The sequence below is a fragment of the Heteronotia binoei genome, chromosome 19, assembly GCF_032191835.1.
Source record: "Heteronotia binoei isolate CCM8104 ecotype False Entrance Well chromosome 19, APGP_CSIRO_Hbin_v1, whole genome shotgun sequence".
NCBI classification, from domain to species: domain Eukaryota; kingdom Metazoa; phylum Chordata; class Lepidosauria; order Squamata; family Gekkonidae; genus Heteronotia; species Heteronotia binoei.
This window is the reverse complement of record NC_083241.1, coordinates 22,254,307-22,275,531: the sequence shown is the minus strand read 5'-3', so window position 1 is coordinate 22,275,531 and position 21,225 is coordinate 22,254,307. Positions and strand designations below refer to the sequence as shown.

Genomic DNA, 21,225 nt, shown 5'->3' with positions numbered 1-21,225 from the left:
ATGGCCTAAGAGCTGACCTTCAGCAGGGCCTAGGGAATAGTCCTATACTGGTCAACTTTATATGTTCTCATAGCAGAATTCCATGTTTGAGTGAGGTCTCATATTAGAATCTTCAATCACATGCCAAATTATAAAGAATCATAGAATCATAGAGTTGGAAGGGGCCATACAGGCCATCTAGTCCAACCAATGCAGGGTCAGCCTAGAGCATCCCTGACAAGCATTTGTCCAGCTGCTGCTTAAAGTGCCAGTGAGAGGGAATTCACCAACTTCCTTGGTAGTTGATTCCCTTTAACATGGCCATTCCCATTAATATGTCAATTTTAGCAAATGAAAACACAGGGCACAGGGCTGGATCTAGGGGGGAGCAGAAGGGGCGCTTACCCCAGGCGCCACCGGAGGGGGGCACCAAATTGGATATGGAGTCCATTCTATTCTATGAGCCCGTAAGTTAGAATGGGCCCATAAAGGGCATCATTTTTTAATTCCCCCCCCCCTCAAAAAAACACGTAGATCCGGTCCTGCAGGGGCATGTCCAAACATTTTATTTGTTATTTATTTTATTTCATTCGATTTATATCCTGCCCTACCCCACCGAAGCAGGCTCAGGGCGGCTTGGGATTTCCTCACAAACAAATATGGGAACCATGGGATTCCCTCACAAGCAAATACAAGAGATGGTGCTGTCCAGGGCTTTTTTTGTAGAAAAAACCCAGGAGCTTATTTGCATATTTAGTCACACCCCCTGATATCACCATTGTCTCACACAGGGTTTTTTTGTAGAAGCCCAGCAGGAACTCATTTGCATATTAGGCCACACACCCTGACACCAAGCCAGCCGGAACTGCGTTCTTGTGTATTCCTGCTTTAAAAAGCCCTGGTACTGTCATGCTTTGCTGAACGTTTGCCTCTGGTTTAAAAGTGCTGCCCCTCTAGTCCACTCTAAAGGAAATGCTTTTTAGGACTGCAACACATGGGAAGTCCATCTGTCTAAAAAGATGAAGGGTTTCAGGTTCATTTTTAATAATGACAACGAGTGTGACATGAACAGACTTGCGCTATTTCATTGTGCACATTCATCTTTCTTCTTTTCTTTCTAGGCAAAGAGGTAAGGTCGGGGAGGTTTTTTATGCCCTTAATAATTCTGCAGGAGAGGCAATTTTGTGAACTGCAGCTTGCCATATGAAAATGAGAAATGATTAAATCTATCCAAATTCCTTCTTCTACTCAGCTGTTTAGCATCTGGACAGCTTTCGCCCTTCACCTGCCTCCTCTCTTTTTCTGTCTTATTTCTTCTAGTTTTATTTAAAACTAAGTAAACAAAGACAAAAAAAATCACAGTGGTGCCACTGGTGTAAAGCATGTTGGTCAGGGTGCAATCCACTTGGGGGTCCTTAGCCACCAGCTGCTCTGGATTAGTGGCTTTAGCGAGGGAAAGGTGGAATCCTTGCACTTTGCAGAGGGCTAAATTTATGGCTCACATGCAGTTCTCACACAGCACTGGCTAGGGCTCACCGCCACTGTGCATGAACTCATAGAAAACAAAACAAATATTGGGCTTGCTTTGAAGGAGAAATCAAGGAACCTAGTCTGCCATTATGTCTTTCCCTTCTGAAGAATCCCTCTAAAACCTCTGAGCAATGCCATTGTCCCAAGGAACACTGTTTTGGAAACCTCTTCTGAAAGGACACACACACCCCGCCCTCTATACACACGCAATTTTTTTAAAATTTTTTTTTAGTAGGAACGCAGTTCTGGCTGGCTTGGCACCAGGGAGTGCGGCCTAATATGCAAATGAGTTCCTGCTGGGCTTTTTCTACAAAAGCACCAGTGTGAAACAATGGTGATGTCAGGGGGTGTGGCCTAATATGCAAATGAGTTTCTGCTGGGCTTTTCCTACAAAAACACCCTGTGTGAAACAATTATGTCAGGGGGTGTGGCCTAATATGCAAATGAGTTCCTGCTGGGTCTTTTCTACAAAAGCTCCCCCCCTCTGTGTTACTGTTTGTACATCCAGCTTATCCAAGGATTCATGGTCAAGTCACCTCTCCATTGTGTTCAGCACAGAATAAATAACCAAGCAAAGTCACAAATTGCTGCAGTCAAACCAGGAAATGTTGGTGGGACTTCCGAAGGAGGAAAATGCCGAGCTGAGCTGTCTCTCATAACGGGAGCAGGCTGGAACTTCTGTTTGGGGTAGTGGAAGGCAAATTAATGCCTACTGCCTACTTTTCTCAGTTAGAGAAAAGTCCAAGATATGCACGGAAAACTTTGAGGAGATTTACCTTGGGTTAAAGGGAGCCCTGGAGGGGACTTCTTTGAGGCTTTGAGGGGTCTCAGGGGAAGTTGCATAGTCATCGTCTGCAGAAGTGCCCAGAGTCATTTATTTGACATAAGCTCGTCAGGATCCTAACCTTCTTGGACATTGCTAAACATTGCTTTGAAAAACCAGTGGAACCTTGGATAATTGGAAGAAAAGGTACAGAAGATTATTTTTTCATTCCAGAGCTATTTATAGCTTAAAGGGACAAAATTAAAAGGCGGGAAAAGAAAGTATAGAAAGCTTGGAAGAAGAGGGAAGGAAGAGGCGAAATTTGGATTTTATAAATATAAAGGACAGTGTTAAAACTGCTAAAAAGTGAGAAGGAATTTATTGTTTTGTCTACTTGCGGTTTGGAAGTAAAAGCAACATCGTCACACTGGAACAGACCTGCAGCACATCTGAGCAAGACAGGAAGTACGTCAAGTATCGTGAGATCTCCTTGTGAGTTGGTGGCAATAAAAACAGGAAGTAGTAGAAAGAAAACCTACTCTAGGAATATATACCATTGAGAAACATCGGCGGCCATTGCTGGGAGGCTAAATTAAAAACATTGTTTTTAAAAGAATTTGGGACATTAAAAATTGTTGGAATCAACTGAAAAGAGGGTAAGAAGATAAGTACTATTGGTCATATTATTTGTGGGCTCCTCGGAATTTTTTAAAAGGAAAAAGAAATAATAAGAAATAATAAAAAGTCGCGGCCGCTATTTTGGAAAATTTATTTAAAAATAAATATCTGGACTTTAGGGGCTCAGAGGATGGCAAAATTGGGCTTGCCATAAAGGGCAAGTCCTAATCTATTGAACCTGATAGTCAAATTGAAAATTGGTGAGGTCAAAAATTTCGTTATTTTTTGAAGGGTTTAAAAGTTTTAAAAATTCATATCTTGGCCTAGGAAGCTCCGAGGAAGATGAAATAAAGCTTATTATAAAAAGTAAGCCTAAATCTTTTGAATCTGATAGCTAAATACGAGATTTGTGAGATTAAAATTTTTGGTGTTTTTTTTTAAATGTCTGAAGCCAAGCAGCCCCGAACAAGGGCTCTTTCAATGGAAAAAATGCAGGAACAATTGGATGCAATGGAAGCCAGAATGATGAGAGGGGTCAGGAAGATGATAGATGAATCGAAAGAAGAAATTATTGCAGAGATTAAAAAAGACATGGAAGATCTCAGAAAGGAAACTGGGGAAACAGTTAAGAAAGTGCAGGAAGTAGAAGGAAAAATGAAAGTATATGATTCCACCTTGTTGAAAATTCAAGAAAAAGTGACAATTCATGACTGCAAATTAATGGAAACTCAGATACGTCTGAGAGGAGTACCTGAAGTGGAGGATGGTGATCTGAAAGGATATATAATAAAAATAATTGTAGAATTCCTAGAAGAAGATCCTGATGAGACCAAAAATATGTATGACTATATGTACAGAGTGAATTCACTTTTTGCCAAGAAAAATAATTTACCAAGAGATGTTGTTATAAAATATATGACAAAGGAAATGGTGGGAAGGATCGTGAACAAAAATTTTGAAAAGGCATTGATAGTGGGAGGCAGTAAAGTGAGAATCATGAAGGAGCTGCCAAGGCAAGTGATAAATGATAGGAGAACATACAAAAAGTTGACAGAAAAGTTGAGAGACAATGGCACGAGGTTTAGATGGATAATACCTGAAGGTTTGAGCTTTGAACTCCAGGAAAAAAGAGTCACAATTACAAATGCTCAGGAGTTGCGTAGATTTTTTGAAGAAAATAAAGAATTTGCACCATGATGGATTACAAATTATTGTCTTGGAATGTTAATGGACTAAATTCACCACAAAAAAGGGCAACATTTCATTGGATTAAGAAACAAAATTGTAATATAATCTGTTTGCAAGAAGTACACATTAAACAAAAGGATTATAAATTTTTATGGAACAAACAATTGGAAGCAGAGTTTTTTTCACTAGCTGAACAGAAGAAAAGGGGAGTGGTTTTATATATTAAACAAGAATTGGAGCCAAAATTAGTATTTAAAGATAAGGATGGAAGATTTGTAGCAGCAAAGATATTAAATGGGAAAAAAACGTTGTTATTGGGACTGTATGCGCCTAATGGCAAAGGATGCCTTTTTAAAAGACATTACACAACAGTTGGATGAGCTGACTTATGACCAAGTATTGTTAATGGGAGACTTTAATGGAACAGTGAAGAACTCATTGGATAGATCTGGAAGGAAAAAAAATGATGGGAAAGAAGGGAAATTGCCAAAGTCTTTCTTTGAATTGGCTAAACAAGAAAATTTAGAAGATATATGGAGGAAATTTAATCCAGAAGTACGGAATTACACTTTTTTTTCAGCAAGACATAAAACTTTTTCTAGAATTGACATGCTGTGGGGAACTAAAGACTTAAGTCTTATAACAAGGAAGATAGAGATTTTATCTAAAATTGGGGCTAACCATAACCCAATAATGTGGATTACAAAACTGTTGTAAATATTGTAGAATATTATGAAAGACATCCAGAAAAAGAAGTAGCACTATTCTTTGCAGATGCAGAGAAAGCATTTGACAATTTAAGCTGGGACTTTATGTTTGCGGTAATGGATAAGATAGAGCTGGGAGAAAGTTTTATAAGAATGATAAAAGCAATATACTCTGAACAAAGGGCAAGGCTGTGTGTTAATGCAGACCTCACAGAAGAAATGAAAATTAGCAAAGGTACTAGACAAGGTTGTCCGCTTTCATCATTGTTGTTTATAATGACTCTTTAAATTTTATTGATACAGATTCAAGAAGAAAAAGATATAGAAGGCTTACAAATAAAAGGATGTACTTACAAATATAGAGCATTTGCTGATGATAGAATGTTTATAAATGAAAACCCCATACAAGTTACACCTTTGTTGTTAACGAAAATACAAGAATATGGGGAGTTCGCGGGACTTCTATAAATAGAGAAAAATCTAAAATTCTGTGTAAGAATATGCAGATGAATAGACAACAAGAATTACAAAGACTAACGGGCTGTGAAGTCACCTCCAAGGTAAAGTACCTAGGGGTGGAGATAACAATGAAAAACACTGATCTGTTTAAAAATAATTATGAGAAGTTCTGGCATAAAATGGATGAAGATATGCTAAAATGAAACAAGCTTATCAAAGATTTCAGGTTTTCACGGCTGGTAACATCATTAGGGTTTGTAGAATCTTTCAGGATCAAGTGCTGTGTTCTATTGGAGAAAGTTTTCCTTCCAGAAGGAAAACTTTCTGCAGTAGAACACGGCACTTGATCCCGAAAGATTCTACAAACCCTAATGAAACAAGCTTAATTTGTCATTGCTGGGCAGAATAGCTGCAATAAAAATGAATATTCTACCAAGGATAATGTATTTGTTTCAAACTATTCCTATTGTGAAATATGCCAAAAAATTTGATAAATGGCGTAGGAAAATTTCAGAATTTGTGTGGGCTGGGAAGAAGCCAAGGATTAAAATGAAAATTCTGTCAGATACAAAAGAGAGAGACGGATTCCAACTACCAGATCTAAAATTGTATCATGAAGCAGTTTGTTTAGTATGGATGAAAGAATGGATAACATTGTTAATCAAAAAACTTTTAGTGTTGGAAGGTCACGGAAATAAATTTGGCTGGCACGCATATTTGTATTATGGAAAAAAGAGGATGGATGGTCTTTTCTCTCACCATTATATAAGAAGCAACCTATTAAATACATGGATAAAATATAAGAAATATGGTGATGAGAGAAGACCTTTATGGATAGTGCCAGCTGAAGTGATAAAGATAACGGCTAAAACAGGCGAAGAAAAGTGGCTGTCATATAATCAATTATTAAAAATACAATTATAAAAAATACAAATAGAACTGAAAACTGCTGAAGAATTGAGTCATAAATATGATTGGTTTCAAATGCAACAAATAAAAAGCTTGGTGGAGAATTATATCAAAACTGAAGGAATAACGAAAGAACAAACAGAAATGGAAAAAGTTCTGCTTGGAGACAATGAGAAATTAATTTCAAAAGTATACAAATTACTTTTACAATGGTCTACAGAAGATGAAGTAGTGAAATCTCAAATGATAAAATGGGCAATTAATGTAAATAAAGAAATAAAGATGGAATCTTGGGAATATTTGTGGAAGAACTCTATGAAACTCGCAACATGTCAAAGTATTAGGGAAAACTGCTTTAAGATGATGTATAGATGGTATATGACTCCTAAAAAATTAGCAAAGATGAATAACAAGATGCCAGACAGGTGTTGGAAATGTAAAAAGCATGAAGGTTCTTTCTACCATATGTGGTGGACTTGTGAAAGAGCTAAAATGTTTTGGCAGATGATTCAGCAAGAGATGTCTAATATCTTGGGATATGAGTTTAACAAAGTTGCAGAGACTTTTCTGTTGGGATTACAAATGGAAAAATTTCCAAAAGAAGACAGAATTTTAATCTGGTACTTTCTCTCAGCTGCTAGGACATTGTATGAGCAGTTGTGGAAGCAAGAAAAAATACCAGAGAAATGGGATTGGATTATAAAAGTCATGTCATGGAGTGACATGGACAAATTAACAAGAATATTAAGAGACTATGATTTAGAAGTTTTTAAAATGGAGTGGAAGAAGTTCAGAAGATACGTAGAAAAAGAGTGGAAAATAAGAGGACATTGGACAATCTTTGATAATGATTAAGTTTTTTAAAACAAGAATATAACTTTTGGTTTTTTAATAGTTAAGGGTACCTTTAATATTTGTTTTTCTTTAAGTAAATAACACTGGCGGGGGGAGGGGTGGGGGGAAAAGTAAGATATGGGGTAGGTAAATCTTTCCTTTTTTAAGTTCTAAGGTATAGATATAGATTTGCTACCATATGTTACCAATAAAATTGTTTTAAACACTGAAAAAAACAGGAAATGTTGGGGAAGCCATGTTTTTCTGAGTTGACTTGAGCCATTCCCACTCTAGGAAACTTTTGAGCTAATTACTATATCAACATTTACAAAATGGTCTAAAATGCAACATTTGTTAGCCTGGGGAAACTTCTGAATCAAAATGAATGAGGGTTTTGTATGAGCGACACAAATGTCATCACAAAAAAAGTACCATTGATTTTTCCCCCTTCACTTATTTTTGACTATCCTTAGGGCTCAAGGCAGGATATGTTTTCTTGTTAGAAATATAATACAAGCATTAAAAACAAACTATTAAAAATTAACCATTCAGGGATGGGTGACAGAAGGGCTCTTTGAAATTAAAGGAGAAGATAAAATATATCTAACTTGCACGGGTGGCCCCAGAAGCCTAATTTAAAGCTCACAAAGGCGGATTAATTAGGTTTGCGGATGCATACATAATATAAAAATATGAAAAGTTACAGGAAACTAGCAATGTACAGACGTCATATAACACCCCCATGCAAACTTTTAGGGTTGCGTAAATACTCAAGATGTGAACAAAACATTTTTTTAAAGTAGTCAGTAGACGAAGGAAGAAAAATAGGTAAGGAGGGGGTAACTGGACACTGGATAAATTGGGCGAAATTGTTTATTTATTTAATCCCCACTTTTCTCTTCTCATTGGGGACCCAAAGAGCCTTTTTATCATTCTCCCCTCATTCCACTCTCCCCTCTGTGTAGTAAGTTAGGCTGAGATTGTGTAACTGATCCACAGTAACCCAGGGAGTTTCCATGGCAAAGTAGGGATACAAACCTTGGGTCTCCCAGATACTCTAACCACTATACCACACCGGCTCTCACAGGCAAGGAGGTAAGCAGGAAGAAGTATCAGGAGTAAGTGGTAAGAGTGGAATGGCATTTGGGGGGGGGGGGGACAGAATTGGAGCCTGCAGTACAGAAGTGAATAAGGAGAAGGGTAAGAAGTGAGGGTAGCACAGGCAGGGGGTAACAACGGAAGCAGGATCAAGAGGAGTGGGAAAAGCAAGGAAAAGGATGGTAAAATGGGGGGAAGGGGCGAAGAGAGAAGGAGAGATCCCTGCTTCAGATACAGTAAAATGTATGTTTGAAAGATGCATGAATGAAGACTGAAAAGTGAAGCCCAAAGTAGAGAATGCTTGTTTACTGTTTCCCATACACACCAGCCCTTTTCACACAGCGTGTTGAGTCCGTGTTAAACTGACCCGGTTCTGTTCCAAATATCTATGTTCCGGATATTATCCATCAGACTGCCGTACTGCAATTCGAATCACTCTGCGGTGAAACCGTCTTCTGCCGTTCACACGACGGCACCATGCAGGTTTTTCTCCACTTTTATGAGCGTCATGAGCACGCACACATGATGCATGTCATGCACATTTGTGCACATGTGCATGCACATAGGTTAAAACATTATGTGGTTATGCAGTTATGCATATATCGCTAAGTAATTTAAAAAAATGGTGACCGTAAACCAGATGTCTGAGGCTCCTTTTGCTCCGGGACAGCCTTCAGACATCCGGAAGTTGGTCGAGAACTATCCAGACGGGGAAACTATGAGGCGAAACCGGAGAACTCAAAAAACACCACAAAGGAGCAGGTAATGAAATACTCCGGTTCCGAGAAGGATTGGTGGAGGGGGGCTACTACAAGTTAATACCCGGAGGCAGATGTTGCTATCTGATCAACCACTTTTAATCCGGTATGAAACAGCAGTGACAACTGCTTATACTGTGCATCTGAACAGCCCCAATATGTGCTAACTGCCACCCACAATGCTCTGAAACAATGCCAGTTCTAGTATACCAGGAATGCAACCACACAAAGCAGAGATCTCAGAAAAACATCCCCACTTTCCTCTCAAACACATGAAAAATGCCTTATTGTATCACACCATTGGTCCACCCATGATCAGGATTGTCTATTCCAATAGGCAGCTGCTCTCCAGAGTCTCAGGTGAAGATCTTTTACATCATCTACTATTTGACCCTTTTAACTTGAGATGCTGGGAACTGAACTTGGGAACCTACCACTAATCCACATTTCCTCCTCCTTTCCTATCACTTATAACTCCTCCTCGACATGATGCATTCCAGAATATCAATAATCAGAATACTCTAGTAAAACAGGAGCCTGGAAAATGATGCAGAAAGGAGACCATTTACTGATGGATCATTGATGATTACTGATTTTCAAAGACTGTTAGAAGTCAGCGTGGGGTAGGGAATGGCGTGGATCCAACATCCCTAGAAGTATGGATGGTGAGAGTAAGGGTTTCCCAGTTTTTCAGTGACTGATTGATTGGTGGTTATTTAAAAGAGCTCCTGGTCTGCGTGGCCTTGGTCCAGAGAAGCTTTTTAAGATTACAGTTGGGTTCATGTATTTGAAGGAGTTGCAAAGAACTCCTGCATCGTCATAACCCAGAGTAAATAAAAGAATAGCTTTTTATCTATGCAACACACGCAGACACCATCCTCTCATCAATATACACAGGAATGCTTAATAGCTGAGCATAAAGTGCATAAGAGAATGAAATAACGAGGAGGAAAAAGTCCCCTGAAAATAAAGGAATTTACTTTACTTAGCATTTTACATGGTGTGAAGTTTTGTCCAAGCATCCAATGGGACCAAGACAGAATTCCCCATTATTTGGGCCCAATTTGCTCATGCTGGTCCACAGCTCATGAACCTTTCTGAGAGTTCCACCTCCTCCTTCTGAGAGGTCCACCTTGTCCATTGAATGGTACTGCATAACAAGCCCTGGATGAGCTCCACCACCAATTTTTCTACAAAACGACCGCTGTACAGGCCATGGAATACAAACAATAAAGATTTTCCAGAGCCCTTTTTTAAAGTTAAAACAACTGCGGTGTGTTCATATGTGAACTGGATCATGAACATATCATATGGGAAGGGAGATATATCCTTTCTCCCTACATGATTGTTCCAAATTTACATATTCTCTCACACAAGCTGCTATTTACTGTTCAGGGGAAAACATAAATACCATAGGAGCTGGGCTTTTTTTGTAGCAGGAACTCCTTTGAATATTTGGCCACACACCCCTGATGCAGCCAATCCTCCAAGAGCTTACAGGGTTCTTCTTACAGGGCCTACTGTAAGCGCTTGGAGGATTGGCTACATCAGGAGTGTGTGTCCTAATATGCAAAGGAGTTCCTGCTAAAAAAAAGGCTCTACATAGGATTTCCCTCATGGGTCAAAATGGCAACTTCAGGAAGGAAATTCAAATCAAGGAAACAGCATTGGGCACCAGCTGCTTTTAACTTTAAAGAGAAAACCACAAGAGAATACCTTCATTGACCATGTATGACCCTAATAAACCAGCACCAACACTGGATCTAGACAGATCAGTGGCCTGTCTTGATTTACATTAGTAGCTGCATGGGTTCAAAAGTAAAATCCAAAACCAAACCAAACCCCAGAAGTCAATCCACATAATTAGGACCAACTGAATTATACATTCACCAGGCTGGATGTTACAAAAAATGTTTTAAAAGAAAATTCCTCAGAACATGATAGTGATATAAGGTAGTTTAAATTTTGTACTTCCAATGTACATCTAACCAGGGCTTTTTTTGTAGCAGGAACTCCTTTGCATATCAGGCCACACACCCTTGATGTAGCCAGTCCTCTAAGAGCTTACAGTAAGCCCTATACTAAGAGCCCTGTAAGCTCTCGGAGGATTGGCTACATCAGGGAAGAGTGGCCTAATATGCAAAGGAGTTCCTACTCCAAAAAAACCCCTGCATCCAACCACCCAGTCCAAAAAGCTCAATGCCCTTTCCTCTAGACTAATGTATATTAACTTGTTCAAATTCTCTGCTGGTCTCCACTGTTAACAGAGGAAGTGATGAGAAAAGATGCACAGTTGATGTAATCCAGAAACACCAACATGCATGTTCTCTCCAATTCCCATTCTGTTGAGAAATCTTCCCTTTGTGCTCACAAGCTCAGAAAAACCCCTAGAAACAGATGGGACTTTCCCCGCCAGTGGGTCTATATAGGCTGTTTGTTGTGCTAGCCCTGGTTAAAATCCAAGCTTTCAGCCATTAAGAAAATATAAAACACAGCCAGATGAAGTCTCATAGCTCTGGAAAGCTAGACACAAACAGAATGACCTGGATCTCTCTTCATCTTTTAAAGGTAAAGAACAGGTGCAGGAAGGGAGGCTTCTCATGCAGAGTGGGAAAGGCACACCTACCGCTTTAAATCTCATAGGAAAACCCATCTCTCTCCCCCACACACACAAAATGAAAGCAGAAGTCAGCAAGTAAACCAAATGCATGAGTGGCATGGCCACCAAAGCAAACCTCCTGAGGCACACAGCCATTTGCCAGTTCCAACCCACTCAGTAACAATCAGCCTCATTAAAGTTTGCACGTGAGAGGGTTATAGGAAACCTGCAAATGTAAAATCACATCAGAGATGATTCTGCAACACATGAACACATATAACCCAGCTTTGTGTTATTGTAGCTGTTACTGAATATGGATATGACAAATACAATAGGATCCTTATTTTGCTTGCCAGTTTCCCATGATGCCATAGCTGGCTCTCAACATTCTGAAAGGGTTGCCAACTGTCATAATTATACCCAAGCCAGGCAGCATCTAAAGCTTTTCAAGCAGCATTCAAAAATGTTCTCGTTTTCAAAATGTTTTTAAAATTGTGTTTTAAGAAAGGTCTGACTTCATGGAGGCATGCAATATGTTGGGCCTAAAGGCAACCCTAAAGAAAGCATGTATAATTCTGCTCTTTGTAAAACATTTCCATTTAAAATACTACTGTTTTAAAGAACAAACACATTGCAAATTGCACAAACAGCACTTCTGTGTTTTAATGCAATAAAAATTGTACTGATTGCCAAAGAAATTTCATTTTGAAAAGATGAAATATGGGGACATGTGCGAGATCCTAAATTTAGCAGGGTGGCTACAAAGACTGACATGGCAGTCCTGTCTGGATTTGATCCTTCTAAACCCATCTACCTCAATGGACTTAAGAGTACAACTCTGAGAAGCACGGCGGTGCAGAGTCAAAATCAATGGACTTAGCCTGGAGTAAGTTTGCATAAGGGAGCACTGCCAGGCTGCATACCGCAATGAGCGGCAGGTGAACCGTGCCAGCCAAAGGAGATTTGAAAGCTTTTCCTATAAAAGATCATCCAGCTGAACAAGCTGGCTGGTTTAAAAAAGAAAAGTACAAACTGTAGAAACTTTCAAAACACCTCCAATGGCATTCTTCCCTGCTTCCCCCCCTGTGCTAGGTATGCAGCTAAAGGCCTAGTCCAGTGCAGAATTGTTATGTACTCAACAGTCATTAATTTCAGTAGGCTTTAAATTATGCATAACTGGCATTAGACTATAAATGCCAAAATGTTGTGGCATTCTACAGGCTAATAATAGCACTTCGCATGTATATGGTGCTTTTGCAGCATTCAACACATTTCAGCCAACAGTGAAATCCTAAACAGAAGTTAATCCTAATGGACTTCATCAGACTTGGAAAGGTGTAACTTTGCTTCGGATTGCACTGTGATTCTTGCTACTGAGAGCCAGTGTGTAGTGGTTATAGGGTTAGGGTTTCCCCTGTTGGGGAATCTTCAGGCCTTCCCAGGATCTTCTGTGCGTGCACAAAATGATGTCACCTGGAAGTGACACTGTCACACTAGTGATGTTGCATTGCAACTCTCTAGTTTTTGGGCAAAACTCTATGGCTTTGCCCAAAAACTAGAACATCACTGAGCAGCATTGGCAGCATAATGATGTCACTTCTGGGTGATGTCATCAATGCACGTTTTGGGGCATTTGCTGGTGAGAGTTCCCTCCCGCCAGCCAGTGTCAGGGAGGAGCGTGCAAAAGCGGGGAAACCTCCACCCAGACCAGGGGACTGGCAAGTGGCAACCGTAAGTGGTTAAGAGCAGCAGACTCTAATCTGGAGAACTGGATTTGATTCCCCGCTCCTCCACATGAAGCTATCTGGATGGCCTTGAGCCAGTCAGAGATCTCTCAGCTGCACCTACCTCAAAGGGTGTCTGTTGTAAGGAGAGGAAGGGAAGGAGATTGTAAACCACTCTGAGACTCCTTCAGGTAGTGAAAAGTGGGGTATGAAAACCAACTCTTCTTTTTCTATTAGAATCCCAACCTTTCTCTGTGGTTGACCCCAACAGGTCCACAATCATCATAGTAAATAGCTGCTGATACAAAGCACCAGATTTGCATGCCTAAAGTTCCAGGTTCCAGACCCGACATTTCCACTTCAGTGACAGGTCCAGAAAGAATTGTCTGCCCCAATACACTAATTAATGCTGGTCAGATGGGCCAGTGGTGAGCTGAACATACCCATGGCCTAATACAGTATAATGCAGTTTCATACATTCCTACGTCCTGACAGCACCAGCCCAAAGGTTTTTGGTGCCCTAGGCACCTACAAATAAGAGATAATGTATTAATATATTTGTTGAAAATATAGAAATACACTTCCATTGAATGAAGCAAATCTTGGCTCTGAAGGTGACTGCCTAGCTTGCCAATATATTCAGGGCAACCTTGGTCCCTGGTCCCAATTTAGTGGCAGAGGTAGTAGGATGAATTGTGCTTTTGCAGACTACATGGGAAGTCTGTGTAGATTCCAGCTTTAAATGTTCCTTTTGGTGCTAAAAAAATAAACACTCCATGCAAACAGAAGACTAGCTCAGAGGGGAGACATATTCTGTGCTAGTTTCTGTTTCACAGGGAGTACTTCACTAAGAAGAGCATTTAAACACACGGTTCTCTATTTGCAGCAGATATAGCCCATTTCATCCTGTTCTTCTCCATCAAAGCCTACATCCCACTGAAACCAGTGGAATAAACTGCCTGCAATTAATCTGAGGGCACAATCACATGAACGATTTGGCCTACTTCCTGGTGGCAAATCACTGAAGTGCTTGCATGGTGTGTTTTTGGGCTGTCTGAATGGCTGGGGTGTACCATGGGCAGACTGTGCATGCGCAGGAGTAGTCTGAAGCTCCCCTAAGCGTGTATGTGGCCCAAGTCAGGTGCCACAGCGTGCCTCAAACTGCACTGGCTTTTTTAAAGCCAGGAGACACTATGGCAAATTCCTTGTCTGATCCCACCCTGTGTCTTGTTATAATTAACTTTGGCCAGCTAAACTAAATCAATTGCAAATGGGATGTACAACCAGTTCACCCATGCAGGAGAACAGGGTGGGGTACAATGGACTGCAGTCAAAAGATCAACCTTTTTGGCTGCATGGAAAACCACCAAGGAAGACTGTCACAACGACACTGTGCTGTTTCTCTTGGCCTTGTACAGATGGTATCTAGCTAGTTCATTTTTTTATCCCACCCTTTTACCTTCCTAACAACTCTGTGAGGCAGGAGAGGCAGAGGCAGAGAGGCAGAGAGAGAGAGAGAGAGAGAGAGAGAGAGAGAGAGAGAGAGAGAGAGAGAGAGAGAGAGATGTCTAAGGTCCCCAGGCAGCTTCCTAGGAGAATGAAAAACACAACCAGGGTCTTGCAGATCCATAATGGATCCTGACACACACCTTGGCTCCTTGTAGTTAACAGACAATCACTTCTTTTCATGCAGCCTAGTCCTTGTATCTATAATCAAAATGAGCCAGATACTTGGCATCTTCATGAAATTGCAGATCACGAGAGAAGTGCGTAGAGGCTTGAATATACAAAGCTGCCTCATAATGAGTCAGACTGTTAGCCTATCAAGGTCAGTATAATCTACCGTACTTTGACTGACAGCAGCCCTCCACTGTCTCAGGTCAAGTTCCTTTCACATCACCTTCTACCGGATCTCTTTAACTTGAGAGGATGAGGATTGAACCTGCAGTGCTCTAGCACTGAGCCACAGCCCTTGCTGCTTGCAGTCCATCTTATCCTGTGCATCTTTTCAGGGCCATAGCTTAATCTATGTCAAGTCCCTTGCTCCTTTTCAACACCAATACATCAATTACGGCTGCCTACTTGGATCTATTCTGAGTTAGGTTATTGCCTAAAGGTGTTTTTACAAGATACACTTAAACGAGGGGGTGGGGGGTGTCATTTCTCTCAGATCTGTAGTTTGAAAACGAAACCTAGAACATATTTACAGCTTCAAAATCACCTACTTCCTGTCCATCAATAACAGCATTCACAAGTGATGTATTTCTGACTCAAAGGCTCAGAGTCCGAAGACATCCTGAACTGAAGTAAAATGAAATGTGGTCAAGCCACGATCAACTCATTTGGATCCCCCCACCTCATGTTGGTTTTCAAGGCAAGAGATGAGCAGTTTGCCACTGCCTTCTTCTACACAGCAGCTCTGCTCTTCCTTGTTGGTCTTCCACCCAAGTACTGACTGTGAGTAACCCTCCTTCACTTCCGAGCTGTGCAGACACTGGTTGAAACCTCAGGCCTGTAGCCACAGTTCAAGCTAAGGCAAATTTACAAACAGTCACTGGCCTGCTTGTGGTCTGGCAATGAGGGATCAGACTGAAACAATTGAGCAAGAACGCTTTTGTAAACTGAGAGTTGCGTGGAAAGATGGGCTGGTAAACTTCCGTGGGCTTGCTTTAAACCTTGAATCTTTCGTTCTGCTGTGCTTCTAGCTCTGCTATGATAGCAAGTGCTAGAGATTTATGAAACGATATATTCAGCTATGTGTTGAACTTCCCCCATGTTCTCTGGTATTTATCCATTTAGGGACAAGTGAACAACCTTTGGATAGCTTCTGCAGATGCTTGAAGGCACAGTGATACTTCTACAAGCCCTCCATCAATTTCCAACAGCAATGAAAGCAAGAATAATAGAAGAGCTTCCTGCTCTATACAATGACCCTTTGGCCTTTGTTATCTTAGTGAATGGGCAAATTCATTTGTCTTGCATTTAAATATGCATGTGGCTTGTACATTTACACAATGTATTTCTTCCTTGCACTCTAAATCCACCCTTGTTTTGCAATGACCGCTGGTTCTAAACTTGACTCTCGGACTGATATTATTGGAAATCAAGGAACAGCCCAGGAGCAGATTTCTCTAGATCAGTGGCCATCAACTTTTCCTGATCAAGGACCCCATTTAAATCCCTAGGCAGCAGCACAAGACACAGGACCCTTTCAGCTGCCAGTACGTGACATCATAGTCACATGACACCAGCCACATGACAAGAGAGGAGGGGAATGAGGAATAAGCTGAGTGGCTGAGTGGCCTTTAGAGAAGGTGCAGAGAAGGGCAACTAGAATGATTAAAGGGCTGGAGCACTTCCCCTATGAAGAAAGGTTGAAACGCTTGGGACTCTTTAGCTTGGAGAAACGTCGACTGCGGGGTGACATGATAGAGGTTTACAAGATAATGCATGGGATGGAGAAAGTAGAGAAAGAAGTACTTTTCTCCCTTTCTCACAATACAAGAACTCGTGGGCATTCGATGAAATTGCTGAGCAGACAGGTTAAGACGGATAAAAGGAAGTACTTCTTCACCCAAAGGGTGATTAACATGTGGAATTCACTGCCACAGGAGGTGGTGGCGGCCACAAGTATAGCCACCTTCAAGATGGGTTTAGATAAAAATATGGAGCACAGGTCCATCAGTGGCTATTAGCCACAGTGTATGTGTGTATATAACATTTTTTGCCACTGTGTGACACAGAGTGTTGGACTTGATGGGCCGCTGGCCTGATCCAACATGGCTTCTCTTATGTTCTTATGTTCTTATGATGCTGAACACAAGAACACATGAAGCTGCCTCATACTTATTCAGACCACTGAATCAAAGTGAGTACTGCCTACTCTGATGGACAACAGCTCACAAGGGTCGCAGGCAGAGGTCTTTCACCTCCTTTTTACTGGAGCTGCTGCGATCTGGGACTTTCTGCTGTGATCTGGAACTTTAACAGATGCTCTGTTACTTTGCGTGTTCCTCTTAGAGCTTACATGCAAAACGTGTAAGGAGTTGTGGCTGCATTGCTTTCCATGCATATGCCTTAGCAGCAGACCCTTCCAAAAAGCAGCAAAAAACATCATGGTCCCTCTACAGGGGCTCATGACAAGCAGGTTTGGACTGCCCAGTGTTTGCTGGGAAACCAGACAAGAATCCGATCTATGCTTCTTTAACCTCCATACTAGAAAGCCTGGTTTTAAGTGTAAAAAAACAAGAACAACCTATGTAGACCTATAGAGTAGTATATGCCTATGTACTTTTTTTTTTTTTTTAAGTTATTTGTATTAAGGAGATGCACCTATCTGGTTTCTTGGCTTGCTTATGGCTCTCCAGGTGAATTTTACCTCCTTGACCTGGAAGCAAAGCACTTTCACTTTACACAATACTGGCATGGTGACAACTCTCTCACCAGACTCCTGTCTGACCTCTTTGCAGGCCTCACTCGGCCATCCGGGAATTATTGCTTGTGTGTACTGGCCACAACCCAACTGAGAGTTAAGTATGCTTTATCCTATTTGTTTCAATGGGCTTAAGTGACCGTGTGCAGGACCATTCATTGTCCATACAAAAAATGATGGCCAAAAATACATTTCTCCCAAGTCCCATTGTTTGTACATTCTTGTATCTTCCTCCAAAATCAACAAGGCTTAAAAGAGTTCAGCACTGGATGGGTCATGTCCATAGTTATTAGCAAATTTGAAATGAGATGGGCTGAAACACTGAATTTTTTTTTAAAAACCTCAAAAGGAGCAAGCAATCTTGGGGTTAGAATCATAGAGTTGGAAGGGACCTCCGGGTCATCTAGTCCAACCCCTGCACAATGCAGGAAACTCACAAATACCTCCCCCTAAATTCACAGGTTCTTGTTTAATGAGAAGGGTACATTCAGGCATAATTATTATAAATCCCAAAGCTATATGTTGAGTTTAAATCACAATCGTTTATTCAATATTAGGGAGAACTTAGGAAGCCTATTGGTCCAGGAAGAAATCTCTTTGTGAATGGTTTTTTTCCTTCTCCTTCTATGGACACTAGGTATGGTAAGATACTACACAGGGTGGATGGATAGAAGTGTTAAAGGGCTAAAGTAACTCTTCTTCAGGATGCTTGATATTGGTTTCATGCTCAAAACCCATTTTAACTCGTTTTTGACTTGGTGAAGTCAAACCTGAACATGTGACCCTTTTCAATACATTCATAACTCATCATGGCTTCAAATGACTTCCAAATTACTTTAGGAATATTGAAACGGTACATTGCCTTTGCAAAATGTGTTGAATCACAAGTTATGCTACTAATCTGCTACACTGCAGGGATGGGGGTGAGATTTTGCTTCAATGGCATGTTATTGTACTACAGATGGGTCTTGGGTTCATATACATCCCAAATGGTATGAGATAAAAATTAACTGTAAGTGTGTGGGTGTGTAATAAAATCCAAACATTGATTAAGCATTGTTGTGCTGTTATTAGTCAACATGCCTTGACAACCACGATTAAGGCCCAGCAATGAGATCTGAGAACCCTCTGAGCAGGTGAGCCCCCAACTTCCAATCTTTTTCCCTGTACATTTTTACAACATTTGTAAATGCTGTTATTTCAATGATTTTTTTCTAATCAGATGGATGGTTCCCCAAATTTTCAATGGATGGTAGATAATCAAATTTGAGTCTTATTTCATGGAATAATATTTCATGCCATAGTACTGAGTTTAGAGGAACAGCAGATTTGGCAGAAATGAAAATGGATACCAACATTTGCACACACACACAAAAAAAGGGGGGGGGGGGTTTCAGATGCCTTTCCAGTATCTGCCTTTCCAGTTCCTAGATATTGACTGAGGAATTGGATTCATTGCTGGCACTGTATATTGTGAATCTATGAGGCTGAACTGTATTCTAATTTTTCTCTGTGTCTCACACATATACACGTGAACAGACAGGCATATCTTTCAATTGCCTCTGTGAGGGGTGCTAACTAGTCCGGAGGGGGGGAATCCCATCTGGCCTGCTCTTGTGCCTTCAACTGCAGCATGATCAGCAGAAATCAGCAGCAGGGATTACTGTAAATAAGGCCCACCTACAGGGACCAGGTGAAGAGTTGGCAACCCCTTCCCCTTTGCCCACCCTCAGTACATACAAGGAAGAAATGGACATGAACTGCAGACTTTTCCCCTTGTAAAAACGCCATTCCAAATGCACAGAAAATGAGGGCAAGATGTCCAGCCCACCCCCCTCACCCCATCCCTATGTACCTGTCCACTGTTACACATAAGACACTTGACTCAGAAGCCCAGGTGCACACCATTTCTAAATTTAGGCCCCGATCCTGAACCCAAAGAATAGCTGCAGGATTACTGAACATTTGTGTCAATTTTTTTTTAAACAAACACCAACCGCATTATTTGATAGGTTCCGCCTCCAACTATTTGCCCCCTTCTTTGGCTTTGGAAAACATTTGCCTATAGGATTTTGCTCATAATATTTTTGGCAAAAGGGGAGGCTGTTCTTCCTCTCCCCCCCCCCCCCCCCGCTTTCTGCTGCCTGCAAAGGAGCAAGGGGGCGGGGAAGAGAAGGTGGCGGCGGCAGCGGCCGCATTCAGTCCTGTGTTTGGTGGAGAGGCAGAGAGAGTATAATAAACCGGCGTCATTATAATGCAGCGGCTGTTTCTGCCTCCTCCCCTTAAAAACAATACTTCCAGGTACAGCCACCCGCTACTGCCACCATCTGCTCCCCACCACCACCACCCCCCTGGGGTGGAGAGGGGCGGCTGCTGCTGCTGCTGCTGCGAAAGGTCCAAGAATAATAGGCCACAATGGGGTGGGGGATGGATGGCGGCGGGCGCAGAGATAGGGAGGGGGGCAAGAGGAGAACGACTCCCCCCCCGTCCCATTGTGGGGTGGGAAAGAATGGAGGTTAGATGCGGATGGGATTGGGGGGGGAGAGGAAGCCCCCACCCCTCCCGCTCGGCATTTGCAATGGCTCACACGCCCCTGTCAGAAGCAAGAGAAAGGCGAAGCAGAAAGGAAGGGAAAAGGGGCTTTAAAACACATGCACAAAACAATACCCCCTTTGCGGCAGCACGCAAGAAAAGGGCTGGGCCGCCCTGGAGGGGGGGGGAGTAGCTGGGCTGGCGGGCATCCCCTCCCCCTCCCCCCTGGCATGCCTCCCCCACCCCCAGCCCACCCCCGCGTACTCACCCGGGCCGGCCAGTGCGGGTAGCCTTTCATTTTTGCAAAAACCAGGTCTCCGGCTTTGTATTCGCGGGGCCTCGGTCGAGCCATCGGGTCCTGCCCTCCCCTCCCCTCCCTGGCGCCGAGTCCGATGCAAGCGGGCCCCCCTTCCTTCCCCTCCGGGCCTTCTCCCAGCCCCCTTCTCCCGCCCTGCTCCTCCGAAGGCCCCGGGGGCCGGGCGGGGGGGCGGTTTGGTGCGGTCGCCCCCTTCTCCCCGGGATTGCAAGCGGCTCCGGAGGCGAGGCTGGGCTGGGCCCGGCCTCTCAGGCAGGAGGAGGAGGAGGAGGAGGTGGTGGTGATGGTGGTGGTGGAGAAGAAGGAGACGGGAGCTGGCGTGGTGTGTGTGTGTGAGTGAGTGAGTGTGGATGTGCGACCGGAGGGAGGGGGGACTGGAGGCCCTGGACTCAGCGCCACCAGCCCCCGAGAACCCAGCTGCCTCGCGGGGGTCCTGGGCGAAGGAGAAGGCTGGGCTTTGAGGGGGTTACTTTAGGGGGTGTGTGCATGGGGGGGGGAGGCGCAGAGCCCCCTCCCCCAACCTCTGGCTCGGTAACAATGTGGCGAGGAGGGAAATGGAGCCGCCGCCTCCCGCCGCTCGCTCCACTTGCCCGCTCCGCTCCCCGACACTCGCCGCCGCTGCTGCTGCTGCTGCAAGAGAAAGATGGATCCTTCCTGCTCCTCCAAAAATGACTCCTTGGGCAGCGACGGAAAACACCATCTCCCCCACCCTCCTTCCCCTCCCCGAATTTGCTCCCTGTTTTTTTCTCTCTCTCGGCTTCGCTTATTTTCTAGGTACA

At 42.5% G+C, this 21,225-nt stretch overlaps 1 protein-coding gene across 1 annotated transcript in view; it reads right to left on the bottom strand.

Moving 5' to 3' along the window:
* The window catches only part of HDGFL3 (HDGF like 3), a 69,616-nt gene extending 49,084 nt beyond the window's left edge, over window positions 1-20,532 (bottom strand). The window contains exon 1 of the mRNA XM_060259737.1: window positions 20,399-20,532. Within this exon, the coding sequence (XP_060115720.1) occupies window positions 20,399-20,482 (84 nt within the window). The 5' untranslated portion in view covers window positions 20,483-20,532. The remainder of the gene's footprint in view (window positions 1-20,398) is intronic.
* Between the last annotated feature and the right edge of the window lie 693 nt (window positions 20,533-21,225).